General features: G+C 39.1%; 1 protein-coding gene across 1 annotated transcript; it reads left to right on the top strand.

The window, feature by feature from the left end:
* The first annotated feature begins 290 nt into the window (after nt 1-290).
* Nucleotides 291-15,551, top strand: LOC114456025 (centrosomal protein of 83 kDa-like). Its single transcript, XM_028437493.1, is given in 18 exon segments — nt 291-444; nt 1,148-1,352; nt 1,965-2,115; nt 2,414-2,506; nt 2,819-2,839; nt 2,841-2,951; nt 3,963-4,155; nt 4,158-4,212; nt 4,301-4,431; nt 5,205-5,321; nt 10,171-10,315; nt 10,446-10,595; nt 12,236-12,311; nt 12,379-12,536; nt 12,639-12,768; nt 12,850-12,953; nt 13,623-13,785; nt 14,836-15,551. Coding segments are annotated over 17 exon segments (2,118 nt in total). The 5' UTR covers nt 291-444; nt 1,148-1,152; the 3' UTR covers nt 14,956-15,551.
* Nucleotides 15,552-17,954: the final 2,403 nt, after the last annotated feature.

The following is a 17,954-nucleotide window of genomic DNA, read 5'->3' as shown; positions in this document are numbered from 1 at the left end:
TGAAATCGTTTAAATTGTGGGCCCTGAATCTATAATCTATGAAAGTTTAACTTTTTGAATGGAAACTTTTCCATGATATTTTGGAAAGGGCCTGTGTGCGTGTGTGTGTGTGTTGGTGTAATAATCTGAAAAATAATAAATAAAACATTTTAAAATTACATTTCTAATCAATAGTTTTATTAATCTAAATATGTATATATATAAAACTCCGATACAGTAGGTGGCGATATGCTCCTCTCAAGTATGGTTGCAATCCTCCAGAAAACTAAATGAAGACTTCCCATAACTCCCTTGTTTGTAGTTCACATATTAGCCAACTAGCTAGCACGCATTCCACTAAAGTGACACAAAAACAAACAGGTTGAGGGGGTAAATAAAAGTTATTCTGTGACTTTTGACTCGGAATGATAAAACCATAGCTTTGTGCACCTTAACGCCTCGCAGGTCTGTATTTTGTTTTTGGAGTTTGATTAATAGGACGTGTTGTTAACATTAGCACTACTAACGGCTAGCTTGCTAACGTTGCACAATTACAACATTTTACCCAGGTGGGCATTTAGCTAGCGTCGCAGAAAGCGTTTCAGATGTGGTCTTTTACATCAACAAAACTAAAAAAAAAAAAAAAAAAAAGTGCATTCCCCTGTGTAGTATGTTTTAACTCGTAAAACATGTTGTTTCATCTGTCCGATATTGGGCGCATAGCATAAGCTAAATTGCTAATCTGCCCCTTACACGGCGCGGATTTTGAAAGTCCTGCTGCTACATAACATTAAAGAATAACATAAAGCAGTATTTTGTTGGTTTGTTTTTGTTCACCGCAATGAACATGTGTTCAAGCTGATTGGTCTGAAGTGACTCATTAGAATCAAGACACAGGAACTCAAGTGGTCTTAATGTCAATCGCAGTTTGTGTTTCCACAACAGAGCCAGCAGCAGCCTTTAATCACCTGAGACAGTGAAGAGTTAATGTTAACAAGTAGCTGGCGAACTCATCTCCATGGTTACATACTGACAACAAAATTCGCACTTCACAGCCCTTGTCATTATCCACCTGGAAAGCGTTCGAATCACATGCGCACTGTTCATATGCTACTCTTTGAACTGATCACCTATTAAATGTCTGAGTCACCATCACTATCTTCTACAGGAGACATGACCTCCATTGGCCTCAGCGACACAATCCCTGTGCTCCAAAACCTGGAGCCTGGGATGGGTAAACGTGCAGCCATGCTGGGACTGTCTGCTGGACTGGAGGGGGCCGAGCTGGAGCTGCAGAAAATGCTGATTGATGAGAGGATGAAGAGCGAAAACCACAAAACCAACTACCAAATTCTAAAGACGGAACATTCCTGGTACAGTTTGTTTTTTTATTGATCATCTAGAGCTGATCATTATGGAAGTTCACTAATTTTTTTTTTAGTATTCTTCCCTCTTTTTCAGGGTCATTTTTCCTGTTTTTCGTAGTCATTTTTTCAGAGTCATTTTTTTCTGTTTTTCAGAATTAAGGAAAGCATCAAAGCATATACTGATCATTTTCATTAATTTTTTATCAAATTAAACAAGCTGGCCATGATTGCTTTCATTAAAGAAATAAATGCATCAGTTGTTTCAAATGCCCTCTAAGCTCAGAAAAAAATTGTCTGAAAAAGAGAAATATAATTGTCTGAAAAACAAAACTAAAATTGTGTCCTAAAAACAGAGAAAAATTAGCATGAAAAACAGAAAAATATTAGTCCAAAAAATACGAAAAAGAAAATTGCCAGAAAAATAAATTATTCAGTAAAAACAGATGTATTATTTTTTTCCCAAGTGAATGCAATGAGCTTTCGTACAGAATTCATTTACATACAGAAATGACTAAACTGAACATGGATATATTAGACAACTTTACCATTCAATCATTTTCAGTTGTGTAGTAAAATTATTGTATCATTCTTTCTGTCTTTGTGGTTGCTCTGGTGCAGCCTGCAGGATGAGTTTACGCGTGTGCAGAGTGAACTGCGGCGTCTGCAGAGCGACCAGCAGTCCGAGCAAGAGAAAGTGAAGCTGCTATTTGCTGAGCTGCAAGGAGAGCTGCTGGACAAAACCAGAGAGCTGGAGGATCTGCGACTGCTGGTACAGATCCTCTTTATCTCCCCTTTTATTGTCTGCATTTTCTTTATTATATGATCCAGTTCAACGGATATTCTCATTTTTCATCTGCAGATAAACACCAATGTGTCTATGTACTTGTGTGCTTGTATGTGAATATTACAGGTGTATTATTGTAAATGACCATACCCAATGCCCAGAATTTGGACCCTGTCTTTTTTGCACCTTTTATATGGGGGCAAGGTTTCATATCCAATTGCATAGAAAATGGACCCCGACACTATAATACACATTAAATACAAGATATGTGTGTTCTGTTTAGGTGATGACTCCTCAACGACTGGAGTTACTCAGAGCTCAGGTTCAGCAGGAGATGGAGGCACCAGTTAGAGAAAGGTTCAACATGCTGGAGCAGGTCAGTATGCTTTGGCTAATTAAACCCAATTTGTGATGAGAGAAGCATAAACTCAATCTTCCTCTGGATTTAATCTAATGGTATTTTTTTAATCTGTTGTGAATTACTAGCCCACTGAAAGCCTAAGCTCATTCTGTTGCTCTGGAGTATTTCATGGTTAACTGTGTTTTAATGGAAATGTATTCCTCCTCCTTAGTATTGTAATATATGCTCTGTTTGCGTTACATTTGTGATTAGCTCATCATCTAAGTGCATCTTATAAGTAGCCTTAGATGCTAATTTGAAAAATCCTTTCTGACGTTGTGTGCACAGGAGACGGAGAAGTACAGAGCCTGAGTACAACAGGGTGAGGTACGACTACACCATCCTCAAGTCCCAGTTTGACCACCAGACAAACGAACACGCTCGCGTCCTCGAAGACAGAAGGATCCGTTATGAGGCCGAGGTAATTTATTTCTTCTAATAGCAGTTGTAACATTACAGCAGTGGTTCCCAACAATTTTCTTGTCCTGACCCCATTTTAATATCACAAACTTCTGGGGATCCCAGACATTTTTTTCCCTCTAAAATTGTTGAAGTTTTTTTGATTGTTTGCTATACTGCGTTACAAATACAGAGTAGCCAGGATTAGTGCACAATGTGATAAATGCGCCAGCTCAGATAGTTTTACACTGTATTTTATTTGAACTAGATTTACAGTATGTTTGAAAAAGTGAAAGTATAGAACACAGTTGTTGAGATTGTGTGTAGTTTTTTTAAATATGAAAAACAACAATATTTAATTAAGCTTTGAGCTTTCTGCCTCTTTCTGCACTTTATATCTATTTCTGTGATATGTATTGTTTTTTTATTGTGCAAAATAGATGAGTAAAATAAAGGAAATATATATTTTTTTAAATAAATAAAAATATATAATATATAATCTTAATTTGTAATTTATTTTTTTTAATTATTACTAGACATTTTTTTAATATTAAAAAAAACGCTCTGAGCAATATATCAAGATTCAAGATATATTGAGTTTTCTATTGAGGCGAAATAGAAAATTACAATATTACCTACATTAATATATTATATATATATATATATATATTGTAGCTTATTTTGTATTAAAATACAGCATGAACGCACAGTTAGATGAATTTCTGAGTGCGTCCTAACCCAGACCTAGCGCCCAGCAAGCCACTACAGAACTCACTCACACACTCTGTCCCTTAAAGTCAAAAGTAACATATTGTGCAGCTGTTTGTCACTAAATGTGCCTGTGTGGCATTTTGCTTCAGCAAATTTAACCAATAATTGTCTTTCTGGTGAGACTTTATTTGAATTAAAATAAATGAGATTTATGTCTTGTAATTTGAGAAAAAACATATTGAGATATGAGTTTTGGACCATATCACACAGACCTATTTTAAATGTGTTTATTTATGAGTTTGGGTGGATGTCCTGTTGTCAGATCGGTCGTCTGGAGAAGGATCGAGAGGAACTGGTGACTCAGTATCAGGAATCAGACATTCTGCGTGACGGCAAACGAGTGGAGACTCTGCTGAGGGAGAAAGCCCAGCTCCACCTGCGGATGAAGGGGCTCGAGGCAGAAGTGGCTGAGCTTCAAGCTCAGAAGGAGAGTTCGGGTCAGCAAGCCGAGAGCGTGCACGCATCCAGAACAGACAACTGTCAGAGTCTCAGGCGGCACTGAGACCCTGGAGGTGAGAGCAGCAAAGCTACCACGCCAGGGTGTCAGACTCTGTTGCTGCTGGTTGTTAAATAAAATGTGATTGGTTGGTGGTGTTACAGGCGGAGCGTCTGTCGTTGCGTAAGCAACTGGAGCGGATGGAGAGTGAGCTGGGTTTTGAGCTGCGAGCAGAGCATCCTGTTGTCAGGGAAGCTGCACAAAGCGGAGCGGGAAGTCAGCAGCCTCTGCTCTCAGTACGATAAAGTCATCCTCCATTACTTTAAACAAAAAACAACTACTCAACAAGCTTGCTGTTGGAGATCATTAGATAAATATTTAGCTTTTTGGTTAACACTTAACTTGGTTTGATACATAAGGCTGACATTACGCTGTCATTATTGTCATTAGCATTATTGTAATGACATGAAGGTCATTAAGCTGTGGAATTTTGACACCTTTGGAGCTATGTTGGCATTTTTTGGGTTAGGTGGGAGGGATTTTGTGAGGTTAGGGTTAGGGTAACGGACAACACTTAATGACAGCCTTCATGACACCTTATTCATGCTAATCAGAATCAGAATCAGAATCTTTTATGACAGGTGTCATGCCATAATAATGACAGCGGAATGTCAGCCCTTATGTATAAACATCAAGTAAAGTGTTACCGCTTTTTAAAAAAAAGTAATACAATTCCCACTGTCCTTTGGATCTGATTGCATCTTCATTATCACAGTTCGAACTTGAGGTCATTGTATGTTGATAGACAGGTTGGGAATAAACACGAAAGGACCCATTAGGGATCAGGAGACAGTGTTATAATGACATGATATTGGCTATAAATGTTTCCTTTGTCCTAAAATGCAGACATCGTAGTTTCTAAAAGTGGGGTGAGTTGGAAACTTTGGAACTGTGAAAGTTCTTGATGCAGCATAAATTGAAGTCTGTGTCCTTTAACAAAGGCAGCCCACAGATCAAAAAGACTCACCCTTAAATACTGTGAATAATATCCGTTATGTTTTACATCTTAGCTGGAAAGCCTGAAGTATTCTCACAAGATGGAAATGGCCACTGTGAAGCTGGACTGTGCTCGAGCTAAAGGAGAGATGGAGAGGGAGAGAGACACACTGCAGAGACAGATTGATGGTACCCGCACACACAAAAGACGCTCAAGATATACAGATTATATTTTAATAGTTAACACATTTTATCATCTATGAAGTATTCCCACACACACATTTCTCAGTGTAATCTGATTCTTCCATAACCCTGTTAGAGGATAGCACCAATAAATGCAGCCCTGTTGGTTAATTACTGTACAGCAGTAACGGCGCCAGGATTTTGATGTGGGTGGGCTCCCAGAAAACTAAATGGGCCAGTTAAAATAAGCCAAAAAAACCGCATCTTCGTTCCAGCGTTTTTCTGCAGCTGACACCTCTGAACTCTGCCATTCTCATTTAAAAATTCAGACAAATTACAATAAAGGCAATAATGTTTGTGTGATTTAAAGTTATGATTATTCTGAATAGCATTTTATATTGGCCCAACAAAGCAAAGCAACATTATGTTGCATATTTCAGCTATAAGGCATTAAATGTCAATGTCAATGTCAATGTCAGGTTTATTTATATAGCACATTTCAAAATAGCTACAACTGCCCAAAGTGCTGTACAGCAAACATTATAAAATACAATGTAAAAACAGTCACAAAATATACAGCATAAAACAATGATAATAAAATACATGGGATCTGCTCAACTTGTGTTGAAAGCCAAAGCAAAAAGATGGGTTTCAACAATGACTTAAAAACATGAATGGACTGGGCCATTTTGACATTCAGCGGAAGGCTGTTCCAGAGACTCGGAGCCGCTACGGCAAAAGCCCGGTCTCCTCTGGTTTTGCGCTTAGCTATTGGCACCACCAGAGTCAATTGATTGGACGATCTCAGTGTTCGACCTGGATCACGGATCAACAAAAGCTCCGAGAGGTAGGATGGAGCCAACCCATTCAGACATTTACAAACCATCAACAGTATCTTGAACTGAATCCTAAAACTGACTGGAAGCCAGTGCAGAGAGGCCAACACAGGAGTTATGTGCTCACGTTTCCTCGTTCCCGTGAGCAAACGCGCCGCTGCGTTTGAACCAACTGCAGACGCCGGATGGAAGTTTGATCAAGCCCACAGTACAGAGAGTTACAATAATCTAAGTGACACGTAATAAAAGCATGAATGACATGCTCCAGGTCGGCCGTGAGGCAAATAGGATTTGATTTTGCTGAGCAAACGCAGCTGACAAAAGCTATTTTTGAACTTATTTGTCTGTCAAACTTAAATGAATTGTCCAAAACAACCCCAAGATTCCGAGCAGAGTCGTGGAAATAAGATACTCAAAGGGCCCAGAGCAGTGACATCACACGAGTTACCAAATACAACAATTTCAGTTTTGGAGTCATTAAGCTTTAGGCAATTTGGAGCCATCCAGTCCTTTACTTCCTCTAAACAATCAAACAAAACTGAGCATTGTCTGTGCCTGGCTTCAAAGGCAGATAAATTGCAGGTTGTCTGCAAAACAATGAAAGTCAATTTTATATTTTCTGAAAATTAACCCAATGGGCAACATATACATTGAAAACAATAAGGGGCCCAAAATGGAGCCCTGCGGCACGCCGCAGCTGAGTGGGCAACTCCAGAAACGTAAGGACCAAGGTGGACGGCAAAAGATCAATTTTCAAGGTACGATCTAAACCAACTTAAGGCAGTACCTTTAATGCCAACATGATTTTTTGAGGCGTGAAAGCAATATTTCATGGTTGACAGTTGTCAAATGCTGCCGTTAAATCTAAAAGTACCAAAACAGTAGAGCAGCCTGAATCAACAGTTAAAATAAGGTCATTAAAAACTCTTAAGAGTTGCAGTCTCAGTGCTGTGACGTAACTTAAAGCCAGATTGAAATTTTTCTAAAATACATTTACATCCAGATAAGTTGTATTTGAGCAAAAAACCAGTTTTTCCAAGATTTTTGATAAGAACGGCAATTTAGAAATTGGCCTGTAGTTTGCCAGGACTTCAAAGTCCAGGTTTTGCTTCTTAAGCAGAGGCTGAACAACAGCATGTTTAAAGGAACTTGGAACGCAGCCTGATGTCAGCGAGGAGGAATTATAATCGCCAGCATATGAGGCCCAATCACGCCCAAAACATCTTTGAGCAATTTAGGAGGGAGACAATCAAGCGGACAGTTAGAAGCTCTTAATTTATGCACAACAAAGGACAGGTCGCTAAGGGACACAGGTTCAAAATGCTCAAAAGTTGCAGAACACACAGAAGTAAACACAGGGATCAACTACTTTGAAAGAAGAGGTTGAGTCCCTAATAGCAGTAATCTTGTCAACAAAAAATTTCAGAAACTTTCACACAAAGTTTGAGAATGTACAACATAGTTTGAGTCAGTAGGTTTCACAAGTCTATTTAAACACATTAAACAGAACTTGGGGTCTGTTATGATTTGTAGAAATCAAGTTTGACATGTAATCAGCTTTAGCACACTTCACAGCTTTCTGATAATTTGATAAACAGTCTCGCAAATGCCCAAAGAAACGTGAGCTTGTCATTTTTCCACCTCCTTTCTGCGCGTCTACATTCACGCCTAAGTGTACGAGTAGAGTCATTCAACCATGGTTCAGACACAGACTTAGATTGAACCATTTTCAAAGGAGAAATCAGGTCTAAAATGGAGGAGCATGTAGAACTAAACATGCTAGTGGCCTCTTCAACAGAACAAGGTGATAAGACCAGTGTGGGCACCAGATGAGTAAAAGCATTTGAGAATTCTTCTGCTGTCGCGGGCTCGTAATGCGCCGCATACGCGCCGCGGCGCACGGTTTAGCTGGAGCACACGGAAGTGTTAGTGAAAACAAAACTGGCAAATGGTCCGATATCTGCATGCTACAGAGATTATCAATGCTTACATTTAAACCATGAGACAACACGAGATCAAGTGTATGCCCCTTTTCATGTGTAGGGCCAGTAACCCACTGTGTAAGATTAAAAGAATCGATGGCACTTAAAAAGTCCTTTACCAGAGGCTTTGAGTCACAGCAAACATGTATGTTAAAATCACCCACAATTAAGAACGGTTCCTGCTACAAAGTCGGAAAAGTCTGCAATGAAGTCTTTGTTAAACTTTGGAGGTCGATATACCAGCGCGACAGGACAGGCACAGTGCTCTGTATTTCAATCACTGCAGTTCAAAGCTTGAGAAAGTTGTTGCTAGACGTTGTCGGCATTTAAGACTGATTTAAACACGACTAGCCCTCCGCCCTTTCCAGAGGTACGGGGAGAGCTAAAAAACGAGCCGCCTGGAGGAAGGAGTTCAGAGAAAGCTGAAGACTCACCAGGACGTAACCATGTCTCTGTCAGAAACATGATATCCAAATGCTGGGAAACGAAGAAATCGTTGAGTACGAAGGTCTTGTTTGCCAGCGACCTGACATTAAGCAGTGCCATGCGAAGTATATCCACGTTTTCGGTGAAGAAGCTGTGCGAGCAAGCGAAGGTTTTCCTGTTGACGCCGCGGTGGTTAGCAGCTCTGGGACGCCGGGTGCGGAGCCGCTCCGAGAGTTGCGACGGCATCAGCTGATGCCCCTCCTGGATACCACTGGGCAATACGGGATGAGACAACGCTCACTTCCCCGAGATGTAGCTGGGTTTCCATAGCCGCCTTTCTTTCCGGATCGAAGGTAAGCTCTGATTTTAATCAAAATACCTCCACGCTTCCGTCTTCGGCGGGAGCGTCTGCTCCAGGGCACAGCAAAAGGTGTGCGCAGAACGCCCGGTGGAGACGCGAGGAGTGGCGGTGGAGGACATGAAGACTGTCTAGCTGCACAGTTCCTCAAGAAAGCTTCATGAGATGCTCGAATGTTCAACAATGTTTGACGGTCATACACAAGCATCACAGATCCATTAGTACAGCAAACACAAATCCATACAATGAGCAATATGCAAAGTAGAGCAGGGAGACGGAGCGCCGTGCACACTGCTGGCGCCATCTTTGCCAAGTAAAAGGGATTCATGTAAGGCTTTAAAATTTAATAGGGCTCACGTTAAAAAAAAATAATACTTATAATCATTTTAAATTCATTCTAAAATCTTAAAAACAGAAACATAAATAAGTCCTGCACTACTGTGTTCCACAACAGCACAAGTAATTTTTTTTTGCATTAAAAGGCTTTTAACTTGTTTTACCAACAACATGTGGCTCTGCACGGTGCCATCGTTGTTATGAGGCGTCAGACAATAGGTTTTTAGAGGAAGTTCGACTTTACCGTGTAGGAGCTCCGACTCTAGAAAGCGACCTGCGGTAGATAAAAACAGAGTTCTGAGTTGCATTGAATGCATCATGGCAGAGACTTCCTGGTAACAATGCAGCCTGTGGGCGGAGCTTAAGAGCCCACATGTGGGATGCAAGCTGCTGATTGGCTGAAAGCCTTTCACTGAACGCTTTCCATGGGCTGGTTATTGGATGAACAGCGCCACCAATGGCGCCGCGTCTGCTGTACAGTAAAGTACACAACTCAAAATACACAAAATGAGGTTTCCATTATTTTCATTGGTCACAGATTAATTAAGCAGCAAGCCATGCAGACTCAACTCCCATTTATAAGCAATATAATTAAAAAATGTAGAATATATACCAGAGATGGGGAACTTTTATCACAGCAGAGGCTACAATAATATGATTGTCTGATCTGAGGGACATATTATCAACATTCAAGGAGATTTAGAATAATGCCCAATCTGACAATGAATACAGGAAAGAACAAAATGTTTTTTGTGTTTAGAGTCATTTTGTGTATTTCATTGTTATTCAGAGTCCTTTTTGTTGGCCTTTTTTGTGTTTTTGGAGACATTTGGCCCCTGGGCCGCCAGTTGCCCATGTTTAATATGTGCAGTATATTCTTTAAGAGTGTCACCCTTTCACACAACTATGTGTCTCAGATTTGCAAACAGATGTGGAGGTTGTCACAGCGGCTTTAGAGCGGCACAAAGAAGTTTTGGTGGAGACGCAGAGAGAGACGGCGCGTAGGGTGCAGTGTGCACGAGAGGAGGAGCTCCGCAAGTCTGCAGCTCTGCTTGAGGAGAAGTGAGAATCTCTCTTTCATTTCTGCTCCATGGCTCTGCAGGTTGACTGCATTTAGTCATAGAAACTAAGAAACACATATGGAGGAGTTTAAGCTCATTTTTGCTGTTGTCATCAACTGTGTTGACATTAGGTTGGAGTTGGAGCACCGCCTTGCATCTATAGAACACCAGAGGGCACTGCAGGAAGCCTCTGATCACAACCTGAAGGAGGATTGGGAGGAGCGTCTCCGCAGAGTCCAGCAAAGCGAGGAATGTGCTCGTAAAGAGCTGCATAACCTGAGGTGTGTGTTCTTAATGTTAGCATGTGTCTGTTGTCACAAGGTGCTGCACGCAATTATCGGCCAAAATAACATTTCAAAAGTTTCTTCCCTCTGCTATTATGACTGAGAACAGACAGAATGACACACATTGTGTTTCCTTTAGAGGCACTTATTATTTTATTTCTCATAATTTTTACACTTTCTTCAGCCACTGATACTATATGGACCAATGGCAATATGGACCAAAACTCATGTCTCTATTTTTTCTCAAAATAGCGATATAAGATATAAATCTTGATCATTTTATTTCAAATCAAATCTGACCAGAAAGACAATTCTGGGTTAAATCTGATGATCCAAATTCCACACAGGCACATTTACTAACAAAAAAAAGCACAATATCTGCCACTTTAGTCTTTTTCTCCTCTTAAGAGGACAGCACGTGTGAGTGAGTTCTGTTTATGGATAATTAGGGAATTTTATGGAATATATTAGTGCATTGGATCACTCATTAGTGTTATTGTATGTAATTATGTATTTCCTTACTTAAAATATTATTTCAAAAAAAAAAAAAAGCACATGAAAAGCACAAATAACTCCATCAGGGTTTTTACTGTTGCTGAATCTTGTCTCATTCATCTTATGAGTTACATAAAGTTATGGTTAATAAATAACTCTCTGATTTCCTATAATTGAACCATATCAAGCTGATGATTTAATCATTCAGTATATTTAGGTGTAATAATCTCAATAGTTACATTAGTCTAATGGGACCAGTTTTGTCTGTGAACACGTGAATATAATTAAAAAATATTGCGTTTCACAAGTTTGAATGGATGCATAGTGACATTAATATTATGCTAATATTTATTTCACATGTGACATGTTTAGCTTTTATCCTTCCATACAAGTGTTAAATCTGACATAAACAAATTGGTGGCTTTATGACAGTAAGACGTGTTCTTTTTACTTGGTATATTTCTTATATGGAGTGGTTAGCATTAGCTCTTAGCCCATGTGTGTCGGTATGTTTGCTTAGCATAGTTAGCTTTAGTTGAGTTTCCAGTTCTTAATTGACGCTATGGTTTCATCTCTGTACCCGTGTTTGTGGAACTTTGGGTGGACATGACGGAAGAACTTGAATCGGTTCACTTTGTTGGATGGTTATCTGGTCTGAACCAAGTAGCGGTCCATGATGTATCGCAGCTCGGCAGCTTCAGGTAGCTAAGACGTAGTCTGTGGGTGTGAGAGGGTTAAGGGCGGAAAGCAGCAGTGGTGTACACCGTCTCCGCGGAGGCTTCGCTACGGAGCTGCCGTGAATAGTGTTCCGCTCCAGAGAATAATAAGTTGACAACAAACAGGGCCAGTTTTAGCCTGTGGAACAAGGATTTTATGGGCAGTAACCAGTATTTTAAGTTAGCTTAAGCTATAAAAAATACTGTATATGTATCAATGTAGGCAATATTGCAATTTTTTAGATTCCCAAAATAGAAAACTCCATATATCTTGAATCTGGACATATTGCCCAGCTCTAACTGATACACACGTCTTTAGACAACTCAGTCATCCTGCTTTTCTTTCACCATCTTACCTACTGTATCAGTTACTTATCTGATGTACAGTGAAGTGTTTTTTTAATGATGTGATCTTGTTGTCTTTAGATGTAAAGTCCAGCAGCAGAGCTCACAGGCTGAGGAGCTTGAGAGGCAGAAAGCAGAATTTGCCGACCTACAGCAGGTAAATTCAATACATTCAGGAATTTGTGCACATTGGAGTAAATATAAATGTTTGTTTGGCATGATAGCAAAACCAGGTTCTTGGAGTGCAGCTTGAAAGGCTGTCCCGCTCTGAAAGTGACTTGAAGGAGACAAAACAGCGCCTTCAACAAGTGTCAGAGAGACTGAGGGAGGAGCTTAGAGCAGCCCTGGCCCAGGCAGAGAAGAGCCAAGATGAAGCTGAGCGGTGCGTCTGCATTGCATGCTGTCGCCAATACATCATTGGATATTAGTTTTGTTTACTCTCACTAATTCACTAACTTCCACTGGCACTATGCTGCGTCCTCAGGTTGATGGAGCAGCGTCAAGTTGAGTGGTTCCAGGAGGAACATAAGCTGCAGCAGCGAGAGGCGGAGTTACAGCAGAAATACAGTCATGTGAAAGAGAAACTGCAGAGGGCAGCAATGGCTCAGAAGAAGGTAGAGCTGACAGCTCACACAGTATATTAACCAGCATGTGGGAAAAGAAGAACTAATGCAGATGATTTTTGTGTTTTTCAGAGAATGGTGCTGACGGAGAGCAAAGAGAGGAAACACCTGAATAAGATTGAGCTTCTGGAGGCCAGGATAGTAGAGCTGGAGCTGCAAGCTGCTCTCTATAAAAAGTAACTATTGACTGTCTGCTAAAGCTGTACCATTTTACCTCAAAACTATATCCTGATTTTTTTACTTTAAAAACTTGATTTTCAATTTCAAGTATTTTTTTCTCTCTTTAAAAACAAAGCAAAACACTGGATTAAATAATTTCAAGTATTTTCTTTTAATTAAAAAAGGGACAAAACAAAGTGTAACTGCAAAGCTTTAATAAAGAATGTTGCATTCCCTGTGGGTTTGATAAGATAACAACCTGTCCATCCAAAAATGAATCCCTTGGGATTTAAAAAAATAACTGATAATAAAGAACCTTACACAAAATTCACATTAAAAAAGCAGAGGTTTTAGCAGGGGTCTATCACTTTAAACATGTTTTTTCAACAGTTTGTAAAGGGATCATGTCCTTAGCAACATGGAATGCCACCACATCTGTAAACATCGCTTGGGTAGCGCAATTTTTTTACAAAGACGGCCTAGGGAGAGAGACTCATGTCGCGACAACCCTCGTAAATGGAAAAATTGATTTTGGATTTTGGCTTTTCAAAATCGCCCTCAATAAATAATAAAATTTTGATTTTATATCGATTAATCGTGCAGCCTTTCGGTCTGCTCATGTCAGTGCTGAGATTTCTTTAGATTTTGGGCCTATTTTTTCCTGATAGTTCCTTTGTCTTTCTCAGGCAGTTGGACGAACAACCTAAACTGAGGAGACGTCTGAAGGAGCTACAGCAGAGACTCACTGAGTTTCATCAGCTCCTGCTCAGTGATCCCGGTACTCTGCTGACGTCCTCAGCCGCCCCCCTGCTGGGTCTGGGCTCTGACAGCTTGTCAATAATTAACCCTGTGAGTAGACATTCACATATACGCTCATTCTCACCAGCTGTAAAGTCACTTAGAATACTAACCATCAGGATTAAAGGCCAGTGTCTCATAATTTAGACAATAATATAGAGCCCTTTAAAACGTTATATATAATGTATATTTATGTAAATGAAATATCTGAAAACACATTGTAAGGTTTTTCTCTCTACCTTCTTCCTGGATCTTTGAATTGGTGCAGGTGTGAGGACATATGACAATATTTGGTCTTTTTCTATGTGGTGTATTCTAGTTACAGTCACAAGCAAAGTGTTAGCAGGCCTGCTGCTCTTATATTTACGGCTCAGGCACAGGTGAGTATCAGAAGCATTAGTGTTTCTCTGTCTCTGAGTGTCTATCTGTCTATATGTTCAAAAGTAAACATTTATTAAAATTAATTTAGGAATTTAAAAGAATTTCATTGTTCAATCTTGGTGTAAAAGTAATGTGAATTATGAACAAAAAAGTAAAACTAAAAAAAATTGGTTTTAACAGCATTATTCAGTTTTTACAGTGAAGGTAAATAGTTAATGTTTTCAACTGAAAACATAACAAATTTAGATCTGAAATAAAATTTAAAAAAAAACAAATTGAAGTGATTTGCTCAATTTACGTCTTTAATAGTTGATTTAAGTTGCCATAAGAAAAACAAAGCCATGGTTAAAAGCTATAATTATTACTATAGTTGTTGGTTTCTCCTGCTTTTATATGTACCTTTATGTTTATGGCCAAACCCTCTTCTAAACATATGAGAAAGTATTGAATTAGGAGAGACTGGTTCTATACTTAAAGGATTTTAACTTTTAAGTCATTTTGGCATCGCTGATACATGACGATCATCTTTTTATTATATACTTATACTAGATTACTACATCTGTGGAGAAAAGAGATGAAATATTAGAATGAATCAAACCTTTAATGGGATCAAAGGTTACACACACACACACACACACACACACACACCACCACACACAGAGCATGGCTAACACTATAGACAGTCTGATATTCAAACAGCTGTGTTCTTTCTGTCTGCAGCAGGAGGATTTTTCTGCACTGCATCGGAGGATGGATAACCTGGAAAGTGCCCAGCAGCAGCAGCAGCTGGAGGAGGAACTGGAATATCTGGTTCACCAAGGATCAGGACATCACAGCTGAGGCTGATGAGACACTGTATACAGCAGGTGTCACAGGGGGCAAAATAAACTGTGTATGTTGGCTGATTTCTGTGGCAGTGCAGAGAGACGAATTAAATGGTATGCCTTTCAGATATTGGCCACAATGTCCTCAGGGTTAGATTATTGTTTTTAAATGCATGTTTATGTTTACTATGAAGCCATTCAGAGGAAAACTGTTTACATGGCACTATAGAAGGAACCGTTTCAACGGCACAAATTCATAGGAAACGGTTCCAAACCAGATTAAGAGATAACTAACAGGCAGCCACATGATCAGCCACGCCCTCCGTGCTCCTTGATGCACTACCTCAGCTGCTCTTCCTTTACTGAGCAACCTCCATATCAGCCAAGCATGTCCTCTATCCTCTGCTCTTCCACGTGTTGCCTTCGCCACATCATCTTCAGGAAGGCTCAGTCCCACAAGCAGCTCTTTTGTCCATCAAAAGTGTTTTTTACATGCTGTAGTTGCTTTGTGAGCTTAACAGGAACTCCATTCTGCTCCAACTTCTCTTTAATCTGCAAAAACGATACACATCCAAAGAATGTATATGACATTTGTGTTGTTTTTTAAACTACTCCTGCACAGTTTTTTGTAAATGTGTAAAAATGTGTATGAATGATCACTGATGGAGTAAGTGTAACTGTTTGTTACAAAACAAAACACAAAAACAGGAAACGCCAGCCTGATCAGTGAAGCTGAGGTTAAGAAGGATGGCTTCACTGTTACACGTGGCACAGTTTCACAAGGGAAGTTGTCACTAGCTGCAGCTTTAGGCGTCGCCTTTTCCTTGTAGTTCACAGAGATGCACGCAAACATAAAATCCTTTTAACCCTGTCATTGCACTTCAGCTTGCAGAAGTATAAGCCTCATAGATCAATAAATCCAAGATCATGTGTGCACAAAAAAGATGTAAAAGGTTGAAATTGACTTGAAAGTTTGTTTTCATTCCCATGTGTGTAAAGCACCACACACTAGAGGTCAGTATTGAAGTCTGCTGAATATTAATTGTATTTACCAATACAAGCTATAATAATATCTAATAAGTTCACTGGTATTTACTGCAGTGTCACTAAAATCACTGCAGCCTTCATTTGTCTCCTGCTGATTATAGTACCACTCTTGGTATATGTACAGTACAGTGAGGAACAAGTATTTGAACACCCTGCAATTTTGCAAGTTCTCCCACTTAGAAATTATGAAGTGGTCTGAAATTTACATAGTAGGTGCATTTTCACTGTGAAAGACAGAATGAAAAAAATGATCAAGTAATCACATTGTATGATTTTTAAATAATTTATATGTTTTATTGCTGCCCATAAGCATTTGAACACCTGTCAATCAGCAAGAATTTTGCCGTTAAAAAGTCCACCGCTCCTCCACTTATTAATCTAAATTAGCAGCACCTGTTTGAGCTCGTTAAAGACTCCTGACCATTCCACGGTCAGGCTGTGTCCGAATAGTCTCTCCTATCTCCTTTCCTATCCATTTTTCCATAACCCCGTGGATGACGTCACAGGGTTAAGGAAAGGTGTTAGGAGAGGAGTTAAGGAAAGGCGATCACGTTTGTTTTGACAATCAGACGCACTTCCTCTAGACATAATAATCAGACAGCCGCAAAGGTTAGTGACGTCTGCCGTGGTAAAAAAAAAAAAAACCAAACAAACAAAAAACACTACAAATGCTCAAAAATGGACTAAAAGCGCATTTATAACACTTTCCGATAATATAATCTAAAAAATCACAAGGTTTGAATGTAAATCAAAGAAAAAGAGGTTACCACGCTACGAGGAACAAAAGTGAAACAAAAAGAATTTCACATTGAGAATGTGAAAAGTTAGAAAACTTTAAACAACAGATAAGAACAGAAACGTGGAAGGAGGTTTTTACAAAACAAGATGTGAACATTGCATATGACACATTCACAGACACAATAACTACAATAACAATAAATGCTGCCCTTTGAAACAAATAACAATCAAACGTAAGACAAACAAAATACCATGGATTGATAAAAAATTAGCATGCAAAAAACATTATATAACAAATGTCTTAAAGACAAAACATTGAAAACAGAACTACGATACAAAAATACAGAAACAAAGTCAACAATCTCCTAGGAGAAAAAAAAGAGAATATTATGAAAAACAATTAAAAGAGAATAAAAACAAAACCAAAAACTTTGGGAAATTATAAACTCCATAATTATGTGTAAAAGCAAAGAGGAAGCCACAGACAAAAATTCTTGAAAAATTGTTCATGAAAAGGCTGGACAAATTCATAGAAGAGAACAATTTATTACATGAAGGCCAATATGGGTTCAGATAAGGACGTTCAACAGCAATGGCTATAACTGACACCACGGAAAATATAAGAGATGCATTAGAAATAATTTATTTGTATTCGACATTTTTTTGGACCTTAAATAAGCATTTGACACAATAAACCATGACATTCTGGAAGAAAAACTTCAAAAATACGGCATTAGGCACAACGCCCTAAACTGGATTAAAAGTTATATGAGAAATAGGAGACAATATGTTGACTTCGAACAAAACATATCAATATGCCAAACCATACAATGTGGTGTGCCACAGGGTTCGATATTAGGGCCAAAACTGTTCATTCTATATATAAAGGACATTTTCAAAGTCTCAAATTGCCTCAAACTTACGCTGTTTGCAGACGACACAACCATCCTATGTTCAGGTAAAGACATTAAAACTCTAATAGAAATGACGAATGAGGAACTATCAAAAATCCAAACATGGCTCAATGTAAATAAACTAGCCCTAAACGTCAGTAAAACAAAATTCATCAGTTTTGGAAATAAAAAAATAACAGAAGACATTAGACTGAAACTCGACAGGTAAACAGGTAAAAGAATATAGAGCACTAGGAGTGTGGATAGATGAGAAACTGACTTGGAAAAAGCACATACAAGTAGTTAAAAACAAAGTTGCCAAAAGCAGCTACATCCT

This window comes from Gouania willdenowi, chromosome 3 (genome assembly GCF_900634775.1).
Source record: "Gouania willdenowi chromosome 3, fGouWil2.1, whole genome shotgun sequence".
Lineage (NCBI taxonomy): Eukaryota > Metazoa > Chordata > Actinopteri > Blenniiformes > Gobiesocidae > Gouania > Gouania willdenowi.
The sequence above is the reverse complement of the archived record's forward strand: the minus strand, read 5'-3'. Positions and strand labels throughout refer to the sequence as shown.